The following is a 26,799-nucleotide window of genomic DNA, read 5'->3' as shown; positions in this document are numbered from 1 at the left end:
AATGTCTTTTCATGACTGTTCTATTTTGTACATTATTGTGCCGTATTCTGAATTACAAGATGCTGTTCAACTACTGTCAGAACAATAAAATAAGAGAGATTTATCATTATACAAAAGTGCATCCAAAACTGTCACCAACTGTAATTTTGTCATCATTCTCCTTTTGTAAAATTTCTGTGCATTTGCAATATGAAACAACTTTGTCTATTGATGCATTCTTGACTTGTACATGCACTCTCATAGATTTCAACTAAAGTTACCTGAGCACAACAGATGATTTTATTTGACAGAATTTTGCTTTATTTCCACTTAAGCAGGTTCTAAAAACACATAAGATAAATGATAAATTATCTTTGTTGCCCTAGAATTAGTAGTGTCATCAGACTGATAGCAATGTCCTTGCTATAGATTGGAACATGGACAATGTTTTTTTCTAACTTACTTAAATCATTATATGAAGTATGCGTGAGTGCCAAAAATCATTCTGCATGACATACTGAGAAAAAAGATGTCAAAATGTTAAGGCAAAATAAAATGGTACATTAGACTACATGATTCTCTTAGTAAAAGCAGTGTTCTACTGAGTTCAGATAAACCTTTTTGAAAAAAAAAATCTTATCATTAATTAGAATGACCTGGCTTGGAACACTGGAAAGAAATTTGATTCAGAAAAGTCGAAATGTTCAGTTTTTACTCTTAGAACCAAAGTGGTTTTGCTTGGTTCAACTCATCTTGACCTGTATGCACTAAAAGTATCTGCAATGCCTGTGCTGCCCAAATACCATTATTAAAGTGTCATTTGCTCTCTTTCTTCTTTCTGGCTTGTACTCCAGTGTTAATGTATAGCTTCTCTGCAGCACTATTTCAGACTTCCAGGACAGAAGGGTGTCACAGGAAAGACCGTCTAAAGAGAGAGAACAATGCAGAGAATGATGGCTTAAGGAAATTGTACTGCAGTTCTTGTTAGACCTGACACAAGTTTCTGCTTGACAACGTAAACCAAACTGTCTCAGTCAATTTGACACATGAAATGGTTTAACCTGGGATGGCCTGACTTCCTAAATCAACAACTTTTCTTTTTTAAAGAAAATTAAAACTATAATTTTCCAGCACAAACCAGCAGTTTTAAGGAAACTACATTTCCTACTGATAAATGGAAAAAAAAAATATCTCCTGAGCCACTCTATTTAAAACGTGATGTTCCAAAAGATCATTTATTGTATTTTTCAGTGCCATCCAGAAATTATTACAAACGAATTTCTAATATTTTTATTTATGAAAATGCAATAACACTGTAATATCAATTATATTTTAAATAAAATGAAAATTATGCATTTGGTTACTCAGTTCTGCGGAGCATTTGAATTACGCAGCTATGTTAATTCAAGCAAAACAGTAGACTTTTTTTCCTCAAATTGTGTGATCTTTTCATATTGCAAGTACTATATGCTGCTCACAACCGTTTAAATGTCTTATTTATTACCACAAAATCAGGACTGAGTAAAAATAATAGAAACCTGCAGCTCTAATTCAGATAGTGTTTCCAAGATAGAAATCTAATGAGGCCCTCAGCTTGTGGCTCTATTTTCTTCCATGGCAGTATACTTTTAATTCTGCCAAGATCTCAATGAGCCTATGTAAAATTGTAGGATCCTGCTCTACAAAACCCAAATAAAAACCAAAGCCCTAGTCTCAGTGTTACGTGCTGCTGACACTTTAATAAGAGGTTTTTGCTTGAATAATTTAAAGCAGGATTAATATCACTACTCAAAGTTGTCTTTCTTTCCTGAAAACCATTACTTCTTCATTATTAAACAACAGGATTAAAGGTAGACAGTAATTGGGCTTCTAAATTACAACTGAAGTAAAAAAACCCACCAACTAATGTCTATTAGTCAGGATTAAACTATATGCTATTTTTTAAGAATAAAGCTAGAAAAAGAATTTGCACAGAATTTTTAATGAACCGGGTATTTGTTTGCGTCTTCAGATACATTTTTCTTCCACAATTTGTAGTAAGCTAAAATTGTCCACATCTCAATAAGAAAACAATTTTAAGAAATTTTGTAAAAATTATACAGCAATAGAAATTAATATTAAGAAATACACTGGAAATGTGCTGAGGGACTATTTGATGTGAGACACATATATTAAAGATATCTTTCAATAAATTGTATTAAATAATAAGCTATTTATCTTTAAAAAGTTGTTAAAAGATAGTACTAGAAGTAGGCAACCACTACCTAACCAAAATACATTTTTTCTCTATTAATTCTTCCCCTTTCTATTTCTAGACATGCAAGAGACCATAGTTCAGACACTCATACTTCACACAGCATTCCTGTTCAGGAATTCAGCATGTGCTTTTGAAGACTAGATATTACTTTGAAGCACAATTAGGAAAAATATTTCTGATGAGCATGAGATGATTATTGAAGTATTTACACAAGACTCTATTTTTTTACATTTAAAAATATCTCTAATGGGCTTTGGCTATAGGCTTTCTAAATATCCAGAGAGCCATATATTGTTCAAATATTTGCTTTTTTATGTAAATAGGTTAGCAAAATGAAAGGGAGCTTGTCAGTATTTTAGTGAATTTCAGCACACTTTCTCCAGACTTTAAAGGATACAGCTTTATATGTTAGTACCTATTTTCCTTTAAAGAATGGGTCCATAAACCATACTTACAGTTGGTACATAACTTACAGGAGAGACTAATCCCAGTGAAGTCAATGCAATTTTAGTGATACTTAAGATAAACAAGGCTACAGGATGAAGTAAAAAATGCAATACTTCAGATATTATGGGCAGAGCATCTAGCTTGCTCAGTTGCTTCAGAATAAAACTTGAAGCCATGGAAGGGACTCTTTCTTGAGGTAGCCTTAGGTTTGGTCACGATTCATGGGCATTACCAGTGTTCATAAATGTTGCATTGACCCATATGCCATTGCAGGTTGTCTTTGACAGTAGATCTAGTTGCATTTCTGAAAGCATCTTTTAATAAGGCTTTTCCTGATATGAGACTCAGAAACTTGTCATCCAGTTCTTCTGAGATGAGTTAATCTAGTTACACAACTGAAAATTTCTTCTCCATTTTATAGAGTGGGAGGTTCGCAGACAACCTATCCATCAAAGCTGAAGAAGCAATATTTGAGGGAAAACTACTAATTTGGTGCTCTAGCAAAGATAGCTAGTCCCTCTCTATAACTGTTGTATCTAAACTGAAGTGATGTTGCAGACTCTATGGCTTCTATACATATGATAAAAAATTAAAATGAGATAGGTACTATATCTCAATATTTTGCTCCTTCAGGTCATATTCTAAGCCACCTTAAGGTATTATTAGAAAAACAGAGTCCAATAGAGCTGTTTTTGTGGGAAAATAAAAGCCAGATTTAATTACAATTATAGAATCATAAAGACTTTTTCAATTAACACATTCAAATAAACTTTAAAAGTATCAATGCAAAATACACTGACATATGAAATAACAATTCTCCTTATTGGTTATTAGCAAATTTATATTGCTTCCAAGTATTTTTTTGCTTTTCATGAAGAACTTCAGCTACCAGTGTCAGTGAAACAATACTTGCTATTGCCTTGCCACATCACAAAGCTTCTAAGACTTTATTTTCTTGTCAGTATTAGAAAAGAGAACTGGCGTGGTATATGATAGCCCTCTAAGTATAAACTGACATTGAAGACTTAAATAGTAGTCATAGTTTGGCACAAAAATCTGACTAAGAGCTCCTGGTTGTCACTGAAGTCCTTTTAGATTTAAGTAAAGCTATAATGCTAATGGAGAAAAGATGAAACCAACATCTTCCCAGGTGACAGTGTCAGCACTGGCTGCGGCGCATTGCTGGTTGTGCTCCTCGCCATGAGAGTAGCAACATGGTACGCCATGGCAAAGTGGTTTTTTTTACTGAGAGCTTCAGAAAGCGATGAAAATGTATTATGTTTATATGATTATTATTTATAACTCTTGCTGATGATGGGAGAAATGATTGAAAGTGCCATTTTGTAGCGCTACTTGACTAACATACAAAGTAAAGTGATGCATTTGAAAGTGCTTATTTAGTCTTGAGTTGACTAATTATTAATTACATTCTTTTCCTGTCTTTTCAGTGAGGGGCTAGCTATTAACCCAAATCTACTTATTGGGGGAATCACTCAGTATTTTAATACTTTTTTATAATACATTAATTCATGCTGATACTGTATGCACACAAGGATCCCATCTCAGTGCTCTATTTTGTAATCAGATCTCTCTCCAAAAACATTAGTATGTGTTTGTACACTCGTAGTGCTAGGTAGAGAGAAATTTAAAGCTAACTTCAACTTTCCCGTCACTGACAAAGTTCTGTGTTTGACCTTGAAATGGGGCACCCTTTAGATATCCTCACACAAGTAGGAATCCCAGAAACCTTAGCGCTATTTCCTAGTTACACTTAATAACGATATTCTTGGTGGGTGGCAGCTAATGAATATTGGTGCAAATTGGCGATTTTGGCAGGAAGGGGCACTGGCAGAGGCCTTACTGGTTGGAGTACTGCACGGTGCTGTACTTTGTCACTCTTCTCCGGGAAGTGCCGGGGGATACTGTGCCCATTGCCTGGCCAAGGTGACAGTCAGCGCTGAGCATCTGACCTGTGCTGCTCAGGCCCCCCAGGTTTGCTCCTCCCAGGCTTGCTGCCCCCAGGCTGCTCACCCCAGACCCTGACACTACCCTTTCAGTGACCACCACATTGTGGGCATTTGATAACTCTGCGGGAATATTTATTAAGCTGCCTGGCATGCCAGAGGCAGGCCTGAACACCCTTTCTGTCACCACCACATTTGACCCATCTACCAAGTCGGGAATGCTCAAAGAGGTCGGGAGCCGGGAGTTGGGTGCGATTACTCTTTCCGTGACGATAACGTTGGACCCATCTGTGAGGTCGGGGATATCTAGCATGCCGCGCAAATCAGAGGCAGATGCAGGACCGACAACCCTTTCTGTTACAACAACGTTGGATGCACGCAGAGGGTCGACGCAAAGAGAGGGGGAGCCGGAGGTGTAGGTCTCAGTCATCGTCATGTTGCCGTGGAGCAAAGGATCTGGCATTGGCCTCGGGGGCTGTATGGTTGACCCAGATGTGTAGGTGTTTTCTGTAATGACCGTTGTAGTGCCAGCTGGGGGAGGCATAGGTGCACTTCCATTGACAATGATGGTGGTTCCAGGTGGCGGGAGGTTCAGATCACTTTCAGGGTTGGGAAAGCTGATGTTAACAGATGGCCAGGGTGGGTTGACATCAGGGAATGGTTCAATCTCTTTGCCCAGACAGATCTCTGCCAGGGTCTTAAATTTTGGTCCTAATGTCTCCAAATACGTTTCATCTATATCTTCTCCAATAAAGCTGCAGCAACCCACAGAGCCAACAGGAGTGCCGACTCCTTCATGATCGTATATTAATAGGCAGTCATTTGCTGGCCGACCTTCATCTTCATCTGCATACACAAATGCTTTCTGTAGTGTGCAAAACCAGAAAAAATAAGTAGAACAGAGTGAGTTTTCATCACATTTTTAACTATGAGGTCTCAAACCATAGTAAGTGTTACCTAACCACAGTAAGGCCCAGCTGCCTTGAAGAACAGGACATCAACCGGACACATTATATCATTAACATTTTTGTCACCTTGAAATAAGTTTTATTCAAATGCTACTGATATTTTATTATTGTTTCTGCAAACACTTAGCATCTCAAATTTGGTCTGCTGTCAGGAGATTGCAGTCTGGGAGAAGTCTATGTTCAGGGTTTCAGGGCTGCTCTGTCCTCCACTGAGTCTTGTTTAGGCTTTGAAATACAGCAGTCCTTATATATTAATTGATATCTTAGTGACATATGCAATTATAGTATTTATGCTTCACAGTTCATGCTAATAATGAAAATATATCCCATTAATCCATTAATCATGCAAACTCCATAGCATTTTTTTATTGTATATGTAAAGGCTATTAAATAAGTTGCCAATTACAAAACTGCATATTTGTGTTGCTTGCAGTTCACAAGCCTTTTAGGGAACAGAAATGGCAATTAAAATAAGGGAGAAAGTGAACTGGTGTTCATAGTTCTTTAAGGGTTAAGGTCACTTCATTAAACAAGCTGTACAGAAAGTACATGTGAACAATTTCACAAAGTTATTCTCTATTTATACACTGGAAAAAGTGGCAAATATATGCATTCAGTGGTCACTTATGAAGCTGAAATAATTTAATTGCTTGCTACCTATAACTGTCCCATCAGTTTTACAAAAAGGGTATTGAGCAATCAAATCTGCTATCACAGCTGCTCAAAAGCAGTACTCCTAGTGTCATTGTTTTTCCTACTAGTATGGTCAGCTTTGCTCTTACACCAGTCTTATGTCATGGAAGTTTCAATCTGAGTGGAGTTATTCTGGATTTCCACCATGTAACTCAGGGAGGAGAATCTAACAGTAGTCTCACAGCCTTAATGCAAAAAGGATCAGGTAATTACCTCAGAGAAGTAGTTGTCTAGGAAGGCCATGTTCACCCCTCCTTCTCGGTACTCTTTTATTGTTCCTCCAACTGATCCTTTTACTTCCCCTGTTCCAGAAACTCCTCCAGCTGTTCCGTAACCAGTACCAGTGCCATAGCCAACCCCTGTGGTTTCTTCAACACCAGAAGCTACTACTCCTCCTCCTCCATATGTGTTTGTATATATGTCTGAAAACAGGAAAAGTTATCCTTCTTGTGAAAGGTCTGCGAAAATTTACACTGATTTTGACAGTTGTTTTTAAAAAGAGTACAATGACACTACTGACTTTATAAAGGTATTTTAGACTAATTCTAGTCATAGATCCATGCACATGTGACAAACATTGAAACTACAATAAAAATGAAGCGCATCTTAGCAGACATCTAAGACCTTGGCTTTTTCCTGAGGCTAGGATGCAGGTACATATGTACTTTAGAAAATCAATGATTTACTTGTGTAATTGGCTGGAGAGATTCCTCTGTCTGGTGTATATATATGCTGTCACGTCATTTGCATTAGAAAATCAGATAATGTTTATGGACATTTATGCAAATATAAAAATATATATTTATGATCTCTTCGGGGTTAAAATTGTTTTGCCTTAAACTCTTTTCTAAAAGAAATAGCTTTGTAACTCCTTTCACATTTTCTAGTTGTTAGATAGGTAACTTGTATTTGGGAGAACAACAATTGATCATAACCGCCAGTGTTCATAATGCAGAATGAAAATGGCCTTTACAATAAATTATGAAGTCATGCTTAGAGGATTTTATCTTCTCCAGAATTTTTCATATATGATAGCAAGCAATGAGTGGTCTTAAATATCAGCATGTAATATAATAAACCAATAGCATACAGTAGTCTTGACTATTATTACATTAAGAAACATAGACTTTTTTTTTTCCATTCAATTTCATCAGTCTCAGTTTATAGAATTTGAACCAGGGGCTTTCACCACAATGTTACTGAACAATGGAAATAAAGTATAACACATGTATAAGTCTTAAACTTCCATTGTCATGGCAGCAGAACTTCCCTGAGAACAAACACTCTTAACTTCATGCTTATGCCCCAAAATGTTCTCTTTCGGTTTTACCCTAAAAATGAGAACATTTTTGAATAAACAATAGTCAACAGAGAAGTTGTCTTGCAGAGTGACATTTCTTCCTGTCAGAACCTAGTGAAAATGTATCTGTGCCAGCATCCCTCCTTCCTGTTGTGGAATAAGGAATGGTGAAAAAGAGAAAGTGGCCCTGCAGGGCTTGACTTATTCTCTATGACAATCAAATTCCTGGGGAAACCTTATCTCAAAAGCATAAATTTATTGTGATATGTACCAGCTTTCTGTCTAGGCTAGTGCATAAATGCACAGTAATTAACTGGCTACTTGACAGGTCCTATTGTCACTTGTGGGAAGCAGAGCCTGGAAATTGGGAAGAAATGAGCCTTTCACCACTGAGTTATGAATGAAAATTTCCTTATTCTGTCTTGAAGATTGATTTCTATTAAAACTGACATCTTGAAAAGACCCTCCGTTCACTAGCTGGAATGATTAAAAAAAATTGCCTGAGATTTTAAGGCCTTGGCAGATATTTCAAAATAAATGTAGTTTGCAGAAATGAATCTGCTCAAAGGCTTAAATCTCAGATCATTTTTTCATACTGGAAGTCCTACTAGCATCAGTTTGACTATCTGTAGATGGAGGATTGGAAGGGTCGGGCTGTAGCTGAGACACCAAAGTGCTCCTTGAGTCAGAAAATACGAAGTTTTGACAGCACACATAGAAAATTTTAGGATCTCCTTACCAGAGGGTTCACAAAAATCACCTCCCGCAGCTGTTGTTGGAGCAAGAATGTGTGAGACATCCTAGAAAACAACATTTAGATTCCTTGAATTATGACTTTGAAATTCTCATATGAAGACCAAGACTTTGTGAATCATGTTAAGGAATTAGCAGTCTAAACTGTTACTGATAGCTATTAATTACCATCTCCAGAAAAAACAAAACCAAAACCAACCAACAACAACAAAAAGATTCCATCCAAGTTTTTTTTCATTGTCAAGGTGAAAGGTGATCAGTGAAGATCGTTTCTGTTATTTTGTCCTACTTTGCACTGAAAAAGCTTGCTAGTTATTGTGTTTCAGCTGAGAAAATAGTAACACCAAAGTGTTGGGCCGAGCTAACTGAACACAACTTAAAATACACAAACTCCATCTGCAAATGTTAATTGAAAATAACTTTTTATATCTGCCTGGGAATTGTTGACAATGCCAGGCTTCTTTCAGAAGATGACACAATGCTACAATCACTTTCATGCTTGTGATCAGATGCAGTCTTTTCTGCAAATATGAGTTACTCCAGGTTTTAGAAACATGGGATGTACTCACCCTGTCTTCAGGCTGTGCACCTTCTATTCCCCATGGATGAATTGCCCCTTCTGTGCATTCAGGTACAGGTTCAAACCCAGTTCCAACTCCAGCTGCAGCACCAGGTCCACAGCCACAACAGTCGCTCATTGACATCAAAATTGGAATCACTTAACAGGAAACAAACAGGAAACAGGGATTTAGGACATCTCTTGCTTACAGGAATAGCTGCTTTTTCCAGAGGGCAGGTGCTCAACAGCTTTTGTAAATATGTCTTTCAAAATGCTTCAAAAGCCTGCAAGTCTCGCTTCTGGAATAATTAGCTGCTTTTAGATATGTATGTATTTGGAAATTCAGAATAATTTGTACATTTAGTTATAGGAGAGCAAAGTGGGGGTGGAGTAGGGTTGTTACTCCAAATTTATGACTGTACACCTGGGAACAGACTGTGATTTATCTCAGCTGAATTAATATAAGTTGCATATGAGAATTAAACAAACAGAACCAGTCTTGCTAGGTAAATCATTCAGTGACATTCATTTTTTATATATAAGCATACATTTGTCTCTTCAGATATTGCAATTGAAAAGAAATACGCATCAGTAATAATAGACATACGAGAATCAGTGGAGAGATATCCATCTGGCTACAATGGTCTTTGGCTAAGGCTCCAGTTGCAATTTTCACATCACACATACATAATGGTCGATTTGAAAAAAACGATAGAAGAAACCCCAAACCCCAGTTTTAACAAATGTTAGTGAGTGAGTGAGGTTTCTCAGTGTGCTGTATTGTGGTAAGTTATTTCAAGAACTCAGTGTTGGAAATTACTGAATGCTTTAAAGACCAACATCGAAAACATTGCACATTTTAGAAGGCACTGCAATATTAATTCTGACTGTCTTTAGGTCCTTAAGTTAGTAAGCAGGTATTACTGCAGAGGGAGTGGAGAGAGACTGTTGCTGACACTAGACGAAGCTGAGCATCTAAAATGCTCAGTTTAACATCAAAGTGAACTGAAAAGGAGAAAGAGCTAAACAGTGTACAAAGTGCTACCTCACACTACATGACTAAGGACATATTTACTCCAGACTACCAACTAGGAGAGGAGTTTTCCAAAGGTGGAAAGACAGCCTGTCCTGTAATGTTGACCACCTGGGAACTACAAACAAAACAGCCTTTTTCAGCTTCAAGTTTCTTGATTTCTAGTAATCAAAGATTAAAGCCAAAATGAAACCTCACTCTTCAAAAAATACAGAGAAAAATCAGCTTCCTCTGGTTTTGCAGTCAGCATTTTTCCATTGGGAAATTTCAGATGTTGATTGTTCGATGCCTGGGCCATGAGAGAAAGATGATCACACCTGATTGTGGTGGTCTGAAAGTAATTGTTTTTATGAAGTCTAACTTGAATAATTCCTACCCTTGAAACTCATGTTTCTTTAAAAATACTAGAACATTGAATGAATGATCTGTTTTGATTGTGTTATCATGAACGCTACTTGTTTTTAATAGATGTAATGTTTGGCAGCCATAGACAAATATGTTCAAAATTTAGGATGGTTATATTTATTTTTCTACTACTGAAATATGGCTTTGAGTTCAGAGGAAGCTTGTTCTTTACATCTTTACATACCCAACTTGGAGCTGATACTTGTCTATTTCTTTTAGTAATGTCGTGGAAGTAGGAACTGCAAAATGTAAATTTTAAGTGACAGGGATAGCTTTTGCCAAAAAACCTTCTAAATGTTTTACTAAACATTTTTACCCTGTCTGATGGTCTGACAACTGAGTAAGACCTTAGGAAAAAAAACCCCTAAGTCTTAAGAAGGAAATTGTTATTTCTGAATGAAATATATAAATATGTAGAATATAAAATATAGAGAAATTCTTTTAGTTGAAAAGACAATTTTTTTTCTCTGGCAAATGGCCCATGGGAGCCAACAGGTTAACAACCAACTGGAAAAGTCACTTTATTTTAGAAAAGTTAAAAAAATACATTTTTTAGAAAATTAATTAAAACTGTTTTCTTAATTTTATACTTACAAACAAATATTAATCCACCAAGAAACATCAGGCCAATGGCAGAAGCGCTAAGTGTAGTAGAAGATCCCAACTCTCTACCATAAGTTCCACTTCCATAATAAGTTTCATCAGTGGCTGCAGAATAATCATCAGCTTCACTGTATCCACTAGTGTAAACCTGCGAGTCTGTGTGGTCCTCATAGTCTTTTCCTCCAGTACCACCACCTTCTGGTCCTGTTCCTCCTCCACCTTCCTGGTGTCCTCCACCACTAACACCACCACCACCGGCACTGCCACCGCCGCCGGCGCTGCCACCGCCACCAGCACTGCCACCGCCACCGGCGCTGCCACCGCCACCGCCACTGGTGCTGCCACCACCACCAGCACTGCCTCCCCCACCAATGATAATTATTTTTGTCGCCCCGCTGGTGCAGTAATTACGACTATCACACTGACAAGCTTGCACAGGAATTATATGTGGTTTAGGACAGCGTCGACCTTGGTTATCTCTTACGGTGACATAGATCCTATAATAGTAAAAATCCATGTTCTGATTCACTAGTTCTGCAGAGGAAGCTGGGGGAGGGGGCGGGAAGAGAAAAATATTCAGATTAAAGTATTGACTATAAATACTGTAAAAATCTTTAATTTTAGTGAGTAATGTTCATAGAACAGAATGAAGACTCAGTGTTCCCATTCTGAGATCTTCATTCACTTATACGTCTACGGTACTTATTCAAAGCTGAAACTTATCATATTCATCTGTGCTAGTTTTTCCTTTTGGAAAACCTGAACTGGATCAGTGTAGTCATAATTTTTTAACCTGAGAAATATAAAGGGGCAAATGTACTTTTTTATGTCTACTTCTGCTTTTCCTGATTTTTACTCACACAACAGTTAATATAAACATTGCAAATTTCATAGATTTTTTTTCTCTCACAAGGCATTTACATGCGTTTTTCGAAAGTTTTTTCAATAGTTTTAAAATACTTGAAGTGACACATTTGCATCTGTTTAGGACAAATAGGAGACACAAGAGTAGTTGTAATTGTGCTATTTACCATGTAATATGGTCTTCTATGCATACAGTAAATTATGCAAATGCTGTCATGTCTGAGATTTGATTAATCCATTAGTTTGTCATGTCCTGTTGGAGGAAACTGGAAGGAAAAGCTTCACTGGGCACTGACTAAAATCTTTTTCTTAGAATCATAGAATCATTTTGGTTGGAAGAGACCCTTGAGATCATCGAGTCCAACCATAACCTAACTCTGGCACTAAATCATGTCCGTAAGCACCCCATCTACATGTCTTTTAAACCCCTCCAGGGATGGTGACTCAACCACTTCCCTGGGCAGCCTGTTCCACTGCTTAACAACCCTTTCTGTGAAGAAATTTTTCCTAATAACCAGTCTAAACTTCCCCTGGCACAACTTGAGGCCATTCTCTCTCATCCTAGCACTTGTTACCTGGGAGAAGAGACCAACCCCCTCCATGCTACAACCTCCTTTCAGGCAGTTGCAGACAGCGATCAGGTCTCCCCTCAGCCTCCTCTTCTCCAGGCTGAACAGCCCCAGCTCCCTCAGCCGCTCCTCATCAGACCTGTGCTCCAGACCCCTCACCAGCTTTGTTGCCCTTCTCTGAACTCTCTCCAGCTCCTCAATGTCTTTCCTGTAGTGAGGGGCCCAAATCTGAACACAGGATTCGAGGTGGGGCCTCAACAGTGCTGAGTACAGTGAGACAATCACTTCCCTAGTCCTGGTGATCACACTATTCCTGATACAAACCAGGATGCTGGTAGCCTTTTTGGCCACCTGGGCACACTGCTGGTTCTTGTTCAACTGGGTGTTGATCAACATTTATACAATAGATTGCAAAAGCTTTAATCTTTATTTGCCATTTTCATATGCCTCTCATAAAAGTAAAGCTTTGTCAACGTATAACTTTATAGTCTAATAAATAAATTTGGGAGTTTTGTCATGTGTTTAGACTTTTTTTTATAATATTGAAATAAAAAGGTATCAAATTACTCCCTTTGAATTACCTCATTAGGTTTAGACCAATAGAGGTGCTTATCATAGCTATACTCAAGTAAAGTACAGTTTTGCTGCTCTATTTTTATCAGTGTATTTTGCTTCCTTTAAAAGATGATAACTAGGTAAAACACATGTAACGATTCTGATTCTAGTTTTAATATGATTTTTTAAATACATATATATATATATGCAAATCCAGAGCAACTACTTGGATTCGTATGCACATAAAATCACATTTGAAATGACAATTGACTCTAATAACTGTTTTGTTTGTTATTAAAGGTTATCCTAATCTGCTGTCTTATCTAAGACCTTATTACTATGCTTTATTCTGTAATAAAATGTAAGTTAATTTACCATTTATTGATCTGATAATCCACGTAGTTTGAGGTTCACCATGTATGCTGAATGTAAAAGGGGTACCATATAGCTCACTATCTGCATTCTTTGCTGAGATAATCACTGAGGGGGAATGCATACATACTTTCCTTAGTTCAGTATTAATAGTTGGACAATTCTTATTGAAGTCTTGTATTGAAAGCACAATGGTGCCAGTAGCAGTATATTGAGGAACCCCTGTAAAAAGAAGATATTTGTGGTCAAGAGGGAATTTTGACACTGTAAATAATGCAGCTCAGGTGGGAAATCTAGGAAAAGACATTGAGAGAGATCTGGAAAAAATAGTGTTTTGTTTCAGAAAACTTACTTTCTTTTCTTACCTCTAGTGATAGCCAGAACCTCTGCTCTGTACTGCCCATTGACTACATAGATTGACTCCCAGTCAATAACTCTGTTCAGTGTAATTTCACCAGTGTTTGGATTGATTCTGAACCAGGCACCTGGATCACGTCCTATACTATATCTGTATTTGATGAAGTAAAAATACTCAGCATTGTGTTATGAACATATGCATTACATATTCATTTTGCAAATAGTATTTGTCACTCTGGAATATTTTTCTTTAGGCAGTACTAGGTCATATTGCATTTCACCCTGTTCAAGCAAATTTCCTGTACACTTCATAAGATGTAGACCAGAAAAATAATTAGGAATAAAATAATTGCATAGAAATCCATTATATTTTGAAAGTGGTAGTCTGAAAGTAAAATCTTCACAGATCTTCCTATAACTTTCTGCAGTTGTATTTGCTAACATATTTCTCTGTTTAATGAAATTTTTTCAAATCTTTGTAAACTGGCTGTATTTACTTCTACATATATTAAAAAGCAAATTATTGTCCTATTAATTATCATTAATTTTGGCAGAAATAAATGCCTTTTAAAATTTTTTTTTACTATAGAATGAGCTGGTAGTGAATTCTTCTATTCTGATTGTATAATATTGCCCATAATTGGGGTTTTCTACTTGCCTTTTTAGAGGAGAGAAAAAAACCCCTATTTGTAGCAAATGTTTCAAATGTTACAAGAAAAAATATTCTTATGTTGGGCTAGGAAAAAAAAAAATCTGTTCTGATTTATTTAAATTACAGCCTGTTTGAAAAATGATATTTTCTTTGTCTTGTGCCCAAGGCTAAGGACATTAGGTCAGGAAACAAAAGCAATCATAGCATAAAAATGGGCTGAAGAAAATATTATTCTATTGCTATTAGTCTATTACTAATCTATTAACTTATTTATTTATTTATTTATTTAAAGCACCATTTAAACTACCTATTCCTCATCCCACTGAAATCTCAAAATAATTATTCCACCCAGGGAGTTAAGCAGGGAGAGCTTACACAACGTTAGATGCAATAGCGCCAGTGTCCTCATCGATGGCTGTGTATGTTCCCACAACATAATTCACTCTTGTATTTTCTGGTACAGAAAAGACAACAGAAGATGGATGAAATCTTGGCGGTTCCTTCACATTCATTACTTCTATGGTAAGGGGTGTTCCAGTTACTTGGAAGTCATGTGCAACAGAGTGGTGGAAGGCAGCTACGTTCCTGACACCAATAATCAGTGAGTGAGTTTGGAGATGTTCATAATTCAATTCCTAAAAGAGAAACCACAGAGAACTATATAATAAATAAAACTTCCTTTAATTTTATTTAAATATTTTATATTTTAAGTAGTTGACTGGCAATATTTTTACTACTTGTGTAGTTTTGTAACAATTAATTAAAAACTATTCTAAGATTATTATTTCACCAGTTGAATCACAGTATTTATCCATACCTTAATTACTCTAAGAATTCCTTGATTTGTAGCTCGATCTGTAATAATTTCAAACGAGTTGTCTTCATTACCGGATATAAAGAAAAACTCTGCTAACCAATTGTCTGTAAACTCTTCATCAGCATCCAGAGCTTGTATTCGTATCAGTTCTGAACTGAGTGAATTTTCTGAAATGCTTGCTGAGAACTGAAATGACAGATAAATACCTATTAGCAAACACTAAAATATGTAATGTGAGGAAAACACAACTGATTTTTTTGAAGGATGTCTTGCCCATAACTCATGCAAATTTAATAAAAATCATGTGTTCAAGATAAATTGTGATTCTGCTTGCAAATCTGAAGAGCTGTCTCACCTCAAGTGTTGGCAGAGGCAGTTTAGAGGAAATGGATTTGTGCTTTTTATACAAAAAAAGCCTATACAAAGATTAGGTTAATCTATGTAATCTGGTCATATTGCACGGGTCTGGATGCCTCAACGACTGGATTTCTCTGAATACAGAGAAGTCAGTGTCAAGACCGACTTCTTTGGGTACAAAAATAATCTAGGTGTATGTTATCAGAATTGGTGTGCAAGTGACCAATTAGATTTTTTTCAAGGAAACATTCTAATATGAAAGCGCTGTGTGGAGTAGTAAGGGCTCTGTTATCAGCTGGGCTTTTGAACAGGATTTCAAAGCAGTGATGTTGCTTTTGGTATTCGAAACGTACCGAGCTTTGAGCAAGAGTTGGGAAGTTGTCATTGACATCAATAACTTTAACGTTACAGCTACAAAGGGATGATATTCCATCAGCAGCTCCATCCCGGTCGGAAGCTTTCACAACAAGAGTGTAGCTGCTATGTTGCTGTCAGAGAAAGAGAAATGAGCATGTTAGAGGGACTGCCTGTACATTTTACATGTTACAAATACTCATGTCTTCCTGCTATTTCCTAATGCAGGAATTTGCCTTAGATGTTTTATTGTAACATATAGAAGAAAAGCATTTCTCCCTTAAGTTTTGTAAAACACACAACCTTTTTTTTTCCCCTCCTCCCCACTCCTCGTAACACAAATACACCACAACATCATGTTATTTAACTTTGGAAAGGGAAATGTTACCTCTCTATCAAGATAATTTGCAAGATGGAGTTCTCCAGTATATTTGTTCATAATGAACATGGGTGGACCTGAAGGCTCTTGACTCTCTATCTTGAAGGCAATTTTAGAATTCAAGTGATTAGGTTCATCTGCATCTGTTGCAATTATTTTCATCACCAGTGTATCTAAAAAATAAAAAAATAATAATTAAAAAAGCAAATCAGAAAACCTCTTCTTTTTTTTCTGCAAACAACTCATCAAGACAACGCTCAAATTTAGTGTATAAAAATGATAGAATGCTGTCTATTCATTGACATCTGCAGAGGAAAAACAAAAGTTTAATTTTGTAGCACTGGTTCTGACTAAGTATTTATGACTTTAAAATGCATTAAAAATTAAGGTCAGATAGAGTAATACAGATTTTCACTGAACTTCTTTAAGTCATCATACGGACTATGTAAAACCATTAAGTACTGAGCTTGTAGATATTCACATAAGAAATCTCCACAGTTTTAAATGAGAATTTCTACAAAGTAGAAAACGAGCATTAGGCAACATTGCCTCAGTGCTACTTGCATGTCTAATGTTGATTGCTCTACTTTTGGTAAAAAGAACCATATTAGTATTTTAAGTAAGGGTGTATTTAGTAATATTCTACTGCAATTGCAATACTCAGGCTACAAATACAAATATTTGAAATATAAAATATGGAAAAAAAGTACTTTATATACCCTCAAAGGAAATAAGTGTAAATGTAATGTTGATTTTTTTTATTGATTTGTTTTTAATTTTCACATTTGGAATAATTTGCATGGTGGTATGGTTAGAAACTGGGACATTCACATTCATGTCTGGGAGGAAAGGAGGAAGGGAGCATCAGTGTTTAATTTTAGTCAATGAGCTTGGGCCACAGCTCTGCTAGTGCTTGGAGAAGCATCTCTCACTCCTTCCTCTGCAGTAGGCCTAGCAAATATATGTCATTGCCTAAGAAAAAAGTAGAATGGGCACCCCAGGTTTATACTAACTCTTTTCTGGGAGTTTCACTAATTATACTGTAATAGGCATAACATAGTTACTTACTGTCCATACTGCTTTCTTCAATAGATCCTGTAAATACAGTTTGTGCAAATACAGGAGGATTATCATTTATATCCAGAACTCTGACTCGAAGTTCAAGAGGTGGTTCCAAATCTACACCAGTCACTGAGTGTTTAGCAAAGCAACGTATCTAAATAAAGAGATTTACTCATTTTAAAACCAAAAGTGAAGCAGGGAAACAATCTGAAACAAATGAATTTGTCTCCTTCTGCTCTCCCTGCCCCACCCTGGATCCACCATTATAAAGGTAAAAGAAAAAGGGGAGTACTTACAACAAATACTGGGGTTACTTCTCTATCCACTATTGATGTTATATTAATTTCTCCTGTTCTTGGGTTAACAACAAATATTCCATAGGGGGCACGATCAATTCCAACTCCAGAGATGCTGTATGTGATTGGATTGTTTTCTTCACAATCTGATCGGATCTACAATAACAGATAATTATAATTTGTGCAAGTTTACAGAGGATACCTGCAGGCCTTTTTTTTTGCTAATACCAGTTCCTGTACATCTCTATAATTTCAGTTTGTCTCTCAAGCACATATCACAAGGTTCAGTTGACAGAACCAATAGAAGGCTGCAAAACAGCCAGCCTAGAGATCCATCTTCCCTTAAGTGCTGGACAGGTTTTCTATTTCTCTTAAATCTTCTGGCAGGGAAGTGGAAAGAGAGAATTCCAAGACTATCACGCTCTGGGTGGACCTCAGTAAGGATATGGTCATGATGAGAGGACCGGAAGACATTTGCCCACAAGTCATGTGCTGTCCTTGAGCTTCTGCTCAGGTGTTTCCCAGAATGAGAGAGAAAAGAAAAATATCGCAGTTTAGTACAAAAATGCTGCACATGAAGTGACTGTGGTTGGAGCTGTCTAGGAAGTAGACTGATGGCAATGTTCTGGGAAGTCTTTGGTCACTCTTCAGGAGCTGCCTGGGTTCACCTTATGAGACTGTCTCAGCAGAGCTGGAAATATTGCATCGTCTTTATTTTACATTCCTTGCTTTGACTACTCTAAGCAAATATACTTTCAAATCTCTCTGCTTGTATCATCCTGCCTTTAGAAAATCTTCCTTGTCAGTGAACACTTTTATTTTTCTTTCTACTTACTTTGGCAATTGGATTCCTCTTAGAATTATCTTCACCCTCTCTACAAGCTGCAGCAAATTTGATCCATTCACGTTTTTGTCTTCTGAAGGTTTTCCATTTTGCTGTTCCATTTCCATCCCATTCTTTTACCTTTGAGAGATAGTTCCAGTATCATATGACCAGTAACTTCAATACATTTTAAATTAATACAGACATTTAGAATTTCCAACACCAAGGAGAAAAGGGATTTTTATAGATCATGTACTTTTTAGTGTCTGTGAGTCCCAAACTTGAAGACTGTAAATGTTTACTTTAAAATTATTCCTGTGTTTGAGATACTTATTTAGGTTCAGGAGAATTTCTCTTGAGAGGCTGAGCAGGTTATTATCTGCAGCTATTTAATATTTAAATATGTTTTCCATCTTCAAGTTCAGAAATGTCTTATTTCAGTATTTTCCACTTCATTTTTGCATTGGCTACATTTCATTTCACCAGAAAACAAGTTTCTAAAGAAATATATATTACCTCTACATGAAATCCTGTGCTGAAATCCAAAAGTGCCTGCAAGAACAATAAGAAGATAGGCATATAAAAATGTAGGACAAAACACAGTAAGCAAACCCCAGCTGACATATATTGCAGGACTGGAGCAGTACTTTTTCTCAAGTCTATTGCAATAACCTATCTAGGTAGTAGGCACAAGATTTCCATAAATGACTTTGTGCAATTCATTTTTTTTCTATATCCATCACTTGAATTCCTTGAGAGTTAACACCTTCAAAATTAATTCTGTCTTTCAAGGTAGAACTTTGAGTTTGAATGGAGGTGCCATAGCATATTTCAAGTTATACCTACATTGAAATACAGCTTTCATACTGATTTTTAGCTTGGAACACATCAGCTGAAAAGAGAAGTGATTGCAAGAGTTGTCATTAAAAAGTATGTCTAGGAAACTAGAAAAGGAGTATTTATTTACTTAAAATAATTTACTATTTATTATTTATTTTTTCTTATTTAGGAAGTCCACAGTAGACCTGGAGTACTTTAGTACGTAGTTTAACCAAAAAAGAATGATAATGTTTTCTATAAAGTTCCCAATGAGGGACAAGAGATTCAACGTAGGACGGAAAGCCAACTGCAGTCATCAGGCAGATATCCCTGGAGTGCAGTGAGCTTTGACTTGAAGTCTAACTATGCAACCAAAGTCTTGAGCAAATGAAGGTGGCAGGATTGGATGGAATATGTAATTGCTTTAAAATTAAAATAATAGAGAATCCTCGATTTCTTGATTAGCACAATTTAGAAAAAAGCACTGTTTAATTCACCTTGTTCCTAAATAAGTTGTGATAATGAAGTTCACTTTGTGAATGTACCTCTTCAGAGCATTTCTTTCGGGTTTAGGACCTGCTTCTACTCTCTTCAGATGATAAAGGGTGAAGAATATGGGTTTTGCAGGACTGGATGCTTGCTTCATTCATCATCGGGAGAACCAAAATACCCAGGTAACTCAAAAAGTGTTGCAGAGTTTCTCTTTTCTCACCAAATGTGGTTAACAACTACAGATATACATTTTCCACTTTCCTTATAATTTCCTGGTACTGTTCAATAGGTTTTTTTTTTCTGATGTGTTTTATCTGGTGGGCTTCATGTCGGTTATACTTGGATGAAATCTATGACAATCTTTTACTCTATGGTAGCTTTACTTCGTGGGACTTCCCTCATTTCAAACGTATCGCACTGTTCTGTCAAGGCTGGAAGACGGGCACAGACTTTTTCCCACTTACTTCGTGGTAAAACAACCCCTTACATGCAACTGATCAATGAACAGCAGCTTCACCTTCCTTCCTCTTCCCCCGTTTTCCCCATTTACCTATAATCTATAAGAGGTCCACCATCTATCATTTACAAAAGAATGTCTCCAATGATCTGATCTTGTGCAGAACAGTCCCTGAGACCTCAGCACATAATGGCTGCCCTAATCTGCCTCTGAATGAGGGAATTTAGATTGTGGATTTCCCCATTTAGTGTGCATAGTACCTTGAAATTTATCAGACTATTCATAGAGTAAGAATTTTTGTTCTTGTTTCTTTGAGAAAGCTATTGACATAAATGGTTAAGAAAAGTACTCTGTAGGAAAATCATTATGCTATGTACATATTTTGCTAAAAGCATAAATACATATTTGAATCTGAGTTTATGTCTTAATGGCTACTTAAACCTTCAGATCCTGAGTGGGGTTCAAATTCATGTGCAGCCACTACTCACCTCAGAAAGGGACAATATCAGATTCTGTTTAAACTGGGTATTTTTTTCACCTCAGTGGAAGCTCAGGTCTGTCCTTTTATAAGCTCCTGTGGAGCTTGGGGAAACATGGGAGAATGGAAGGGGCAGATCGCATCCTCACCAGAGAAGCTGAGTGATAAAGTCCACCAGAAGGAGCACTGATTCAACATCTCCTATCAGTTGATCCTGCAGGCAGAGCAGACCCTCCTTTGGCGAGTACAGTGAAATCCTCTCCTGATGGAAGGCTGAAATCCCTTCTGGCAATGCAAGCAATTGTCTTGACACAGGAAAGTATGGGTATACACCTCCCAGTGAAACGTTAGTGAATCTTGTCTGCTGTCTGCATCCTGTGGCGTATTCCGCTATTCAACAGTGGAACTAATATCTCACATCCAGCCACATTACTCTCATACTCAGCAGGCCTGACTGAAAAACTGTGTTGAGTATCTCTGAAATAAGAATTACGCCTGTAAAAAATTCTGTTCTTTAAAGACATTAATGTTCATAAAATGCTTTCTTTCAGCCTTTAGAGAATTTTGTTGTCAAGCAGTGAAGAATATACATTTTACACTGGAGTTTCATCTGTTGTTCTTGAGCACCAATAATGGGAATGTCAGGAGTTTGTTCATCAGTAATACTGGGGATTGTAAATTTAGGCCCTATATTTCCACAGTTGTGCTGACTAAGGAAAAATCCATTCTGCTACCTGTTGCTTATGGAAGAACTTGAAATGTCTTGATGGTTTTGAATCCAAAGTCCTTAGCACAGAATGTGATGATGTTTGAAAAGGCTCATCTGATGAACTTGATGTCTGCAGTTGGTATGTCTCTCTCAGTTACTACTCTGTTGTAGGAAGGAGGGTGGGCAGACACCAGACAAAGTTGTCAAGTTAAACCTCAGCAATTCTGCAATGATACATATCCAACTTGATCCATGGATGGAGGTTCCTCTGCCTCTCCAACTAATGGTTTCTGGTTCTCCACTATCATCAGCAGTTAGAAGGCTCCCCCCACCTCAGCTGTCTATTTCTAATATCTCTCTGCGATGCAAACCCTTTTTTCCAGTGCTATTTCCAGCAGAGAAGTACTGCCTTCTGGCAGCTAACTCAGCATGCTTCTAGGTAGTGAACAAATTTCCCTTCTAATCTAGTATCTGAATAGCTACATGAAGTACTTTCTGTAGATTCAGTAATTAACAATAATTAAAGCAAGAGGAGCCACCGAAATGCACGGGATGCATCCTCAGGTCCTTGGGGTAGGCAAGCTGATCAGAGCGGTATCAAGATGTGCTGTCCTGTTAGTCTGAGAGACTGTGACAAAATGGAAACTCTGACAAGAAGCTAGAGGCTCGTTGCACAAGCTGCTTCTGGTTTGGGCTGGGAGAGGTGTGGGCAGGAATTATCTGTACAGTGACTGTCATTCCCATAGTGGCCTGTCTGGAAGCTTGTCTGTTATTATAATGATACAGAGCCTGAACCTTTTGTCCAAAATGACGCCTTAGAGTCACACTGGAGTTATTCTGGATTTATTCTGATGTAACTGGGAACAGAATTAGGCCCATAGGATGTATATGGTTCTTTGCACCTTCAAAGCAATTTACAAACAAGAATTAACTAATCATTAATTGACTGCCAAGCAACATTATACGCAATTATGGAATCCTCCCTCCTCCACCTACTCAAATCTAAATGACTGAACACGCCTTGTAACATCTTCCTGGCATTATTCATATTGGATCTGCTTCTCCTCCTTTGAAGTTAACAGTGGTATTGTTATTGGCCTGGATGGGAGGAGTGTTGAGAACTCACACATATTATATTAGTCATTATGGTGCCATGGTAGCTCTGATTGTGTCAGCGTTTTGGGACTTCTACATCTTTCTTACTCAGTCATAGCTCTGACTAGTAAAGGGTTGAAATAACGAACACTTCCCTTTATTCATTCTGTATCTCTTTAAAAAAGGACAAATCAGTGCATATGAAATAATGAGAAGCAGACTCAAAACATAAGATGAACCCTCATATTTTAAAAAGAAGCCATTTGATCACTTTAAAATTGAAATATGAATGTGGTTTTGTCTGTAATTTTTATTTTTCTAGGTCACTAATGAATGTGTTTCTTCCAACTTAAAGCTGAAGTTTTTCAGGATAATTTTTCTGGAATTTTGTATTCTAATTCTGTGGAAGTCAGGTGCTTCTATTGCTTTCTCTGTTAGCAACTGACATCAAGATTTGGTGTTGCACCCTGGATGGAGAATCCATTGCTATTTCAGCAGGAGCATGACAATGCTCATGTCAGTCAGAAGAAGATATTCCAAAGTTTTATTTATTTTAAAATATATGTACTCAAAGAAGTGACCGCTTTGGAAAAGCTTCCACTGAGATTGTTTATATTCTGATGAGTTATACAGAAATAATGAATTTCCATACAGTAACTGAGCTTAAGTATTGGAAAAATGAACAGAAAAGTAATTTCAATACGGTGTGTGTGTCATTATCATTCAAATTCAAGTTTTTCAAATTAGTTATGCTAATTCTCCTCAATAAATCTCTCAATAAATTGGGATTCTAAGATAGCTTAGAGTGCTCTATCTGCAAATGCATATTTGCTTATGGTCCATTTTTACTTAGGAACGTTAAACTGCAGATTTAAGAACCCAACCTTAGGTGATAAGTCCTGGATGTGGAATTGCTTTAACTTCTATTTCTACAACAAAATTCTTTGGCAGAGGAGCCTGCAGGCTGCTAGCTACATCCTGGCAGAAGTTTCGTATGCATATGCAAGGAGAGGATTTGGGTCCTTAATGTTTTTATGTGCAACCAAGTTATGAGTAAGGGGTGTAACCATAGCCTAATTGGGAAAAAAAAAAACCCAACAAAACAGAAAGGTAGATAACTCATGGGAAAATGTAGCCAGACAAAAGTGCATATAAGAGATGTGGTGAATTTACAATTATTAGCTGTCACATGATAGCTGGCAGGAGAAGAGTCATACCTGATCAAACAGGTTATTTCCATAAAACGTGTCTGTGCAAGTGTCACAAACAGAACTCCCTTACTCATGAGAATAACGCCTTTGAAGTCACGTGAGCAAAGGTTGCAGAATCAGTCCCACCAATGGTGAAATGCACATAGAAAATTATTAGTTTCAGGGCTGGTAAATTTTCTTTTTTTTGAAAGTGTAGTAGAGTACTGAAGTATGTATAATTCCACCGCAATTTTTAACTAGACACACCATTCAGAGAGGTGATTTTCATGAAAGGTTAATCAAACTGAAAGCCAAGACTGTTTCTCAGAATACACTAAAATTGGATACATAATTTGTAATGTATTTAATCTCTATAGTTTGTCCATCAGCTTTCTATAAAGTGCCAAAAGAAGATATTAAGCCTTACAGGCCACCATGAACACTGCTGTGCAGAAGAACAGATAACAACAATTGTTTCCAATGGGTAGTAAAAGTTCATATATTTGATAGACATAAAAACATAATGGCAATTTTCACAATTGCTCCTTTTTCCTGACCCAGCACATCAGTCACAACTGTAACAATAATATACTGGAACAATTAAAATGGCTGCAGAGTTGCCGAGAGAAGATAAAGCAGTAAAATCTCTTTTGAATGGACAGCTTAGATACAGTACAGTCAACATTTTTTTGAACTTCAGCACATCAGGAGTATACATCACCAGGTAGCTGAGTAAAACGAGGAGCCACTAACGCTACATGAAAATTCAGAAGTGTTAGTGTGATGCGCTACATGCCAATCTCTCTGTGCTGCATTAAACATGCAGAAACTCATCCGAACCGTAACTTGTTTTTGCCAAGTTTTGTCACTGTTTGCTTTGCAGCTGCCCTGTGTTGGCTGTTTCTACTTTACTGACTGCAGAGCTGTCACCTAAAATTAATGAATTATCTTTTTAAAGTAAGTTTTAAGATTTCATGTTCTATAACAACAAACACTTTTTCCCTGACTACAACATTTCTAGAGGGGTCACTAACAAGAAGTTAACTAACATTTACACTTACTAATACATTGTGTAAAAAGTAAAACTATGGGAAAACCAGAAGGACATAACTATAAAAGAAATCCTACTCTTTTCAATCTTCAGGACTTAAGCCTCTACTTAATCTCAGCAAAGCAGCACAGACAAGTAAAAATAATCCATGGAAAAATCAGATTGCAAAAGTAGAAGGGCCTCCATAATTCTTTTAAGTCCTTTCTGCGTAATTTCCATGCCTTGATGAACACATTGTACAACTATGCCACTTGACCAGAGCCACAACTTTCCTTTTACAGTGAGAAAAACAAATCCAAAGAGCAACACTTTCATCATGCATTCACTTGTTCAGCACATCGCAGCTCAGACACTAATGCACTACAAGACAGCAATTCTTTATAATGTGAAATAATAGGTCGAGTCTTGATTTTTACTCAGCTAAGGTCTTCACTAAATTTAGTGTTTTTCTCTTGAATATAGCTGTATGATTTGGTCAGCTCTGAAGTGTTCTTAATAATCAGTTTAGGAAAAGAGATTTGCTCTTCATATTCCCTCAACTGATACAAAAAAGAAAGACATAGAACCAAATGATAACCAGTCAAGTTATTAGGATTTTTATAATGATAAGACTTTTATTAATAACAGTGACTCCTTAATTAGTAGCCACAGAAAAAAGTCACCCAAAAAGTCATGCATTAAACATAGAAAGTCACATATTCAACATTAACAGAGTGCAGAAAGTCAAAATCAAAAGAAACATTTGTCAGTATTTAATGAAAAACTAAATTATTTGTATAGAATCTTCAGAAGTGCAGTTTAAAATAAGCCCAGCTTTGTTTTTATGCTAAATTTCACAAGATTTTTTTGGGAGGTAGTTTACACTGTAAAATTTAATGGTCTGCTGAGGAACACTCCACTGGCATAATCACAGAGATTACAAATATTGTTTTAAAATCTGACTTACCAACAAAAGGAACAGAAAAGCAGCCGTTCGGTGAGGCAGCCAGTCCATGGCATCTGACTTCTTGGATACAAGTCCAACTGAGTTATGGTTACAAGCCTGTTCCTTTTTCCCCTCCCCCCCAACTCTGGTGTCTATTTAAAAAGACACTCGGTAGATGTCCTTATACTCAGCCCTTCAAGGTGTCTCTGCCTCCCTCTGAGGGAAGCACTGAAGATGCTGTATAACAGAGTGTCTTTCCCCACCCCAAAATCCTGGGCTGGTCTCACCTGAAACGCTTGACAACATCATTATTGCTTGCAGGTAAAAGCTATGAGACACACCTTAATTCTTATTGCACTGAAACCCTTTGTTGGATACGAAAAGGCACGTTTTAAAAACAGAAGACAAGCTTCGCTGAGAAGATACCGAGTGATTTATAAATTACTCACAACGTAAGGAAGCATTAAGATGGTAACTTATCATTGCTTTGAATGCAATTACCAGTTTTCTCCTTGCACCAACTATAACAGAAGAGCTTAATGAATATTACTGTAAAGAATATGGACTTTCAGAACTGATTAGTTTGAATTAAAATATAAGTCTACTTGTTTACTTCCAAGTGCAAAGAACTCAGTTCCATGCACATTGTTAACAGACGTGCAGCACTCAGAGCAGAATGGGGTTGTCATTAAAGAGGTAACATATTCATTTGGGGAAAAAAGCAGTGTTTCATTCATTAGACCACAAGAACATCTGAAGGGGAGGAAGAAGACTTTCTGCTTTCACCAACTGCAAAGCTTCCTCATGCCATACCTTTCCCTTCCTATGGGTTGTGCTCATGGTGGAGAGGGAGATGTACATGTGCTGTGCCAGAGAAACTGGAGAGCTGCTCAAATCAACAGGTAGTGGAGGAAAGAGACAATGTGCTGCACAGCTCACTTCTGGTCTCACTTTGGATGACATGAGCACAAATATGTGAGGAATGGAGAGATCAGAGAGGATTCCCCACTTCACTCCGCAATAGGTCCCTCCATTCTGTAGCAGAGGCATTGTGAGTCCCACCTTGCATCCTTGGGACGCCTGAACTATCTCACAACGTGCAAGAAAAACATAGAGTGAGCTTCTGCTCTGCCACTGAACCTGGGAGGAGGGTGCACGCTTCATC

The 26,799-nt window shown here is 37.1% G+C and overlaps 1 protein-coding gene across 1 annotated transcript; it reads right to left on the bottom strand.

The window, feature by feature from the left end:
• Positions 1-1,299: 1,299 nt before the first annotated feature.
• Positions 1,300-25,837, bottom strand: LOC135985576 (desmoglein-1-like). Its single transcript, XM_065629049.1, has 16 exons — positions 25,656-25,837; positions 18,935-18,970; positions 18,431-18,559; positions 17,596-17,751; positions 17,306-17,453; positions 16,247-16,410; positions 15,858-15,992; positions 15,148-15,333; positions 14,706-14,965; positions 13,687-13,829; positions 13,325-13,543; positions 10,953-11,507; positions 8,931-9,079; positions 8,348-8,408; positions 6,522-6,730; positions 1,300-5,512 (listed from the first exon to the last, which is right to left on the bottom strand). Exons 1-16 carry the CDS (start codon positions 25,701-25,703, stop codon positions 4,541-4,543), a joined length of 3,570 nt encoding a protein of 1,189 aa, XP_065485121.1. The 5' UTR covers positions 25,704-25,837; the 3' UTR covers positions 1,300-4,540.
• Positions 25,838-26,799: the final 962 nt, after the last annotated feature.

Source organism: Caloenas nicobarica, chromosome 2 (genome assembly GCF_036013445.1).
Source record: "Caloenas nicobarica isolate bCalNic1 chromosome 2, bCalNic1.hap1, whole genome shotgun sequence".
In the NCBI taxonomy this organism is placed as follows: domain Eukaryota; kingdom Metazoa; phylum Chordata; class Aves; order Columbiformes; family Columbidae; genus Caloenas; species Caloenas nicobarica.
Note: the sequence above shows the minus strand (reverse complement) of the source record. Positions and strands in the feature narration are given on the sequence as shown.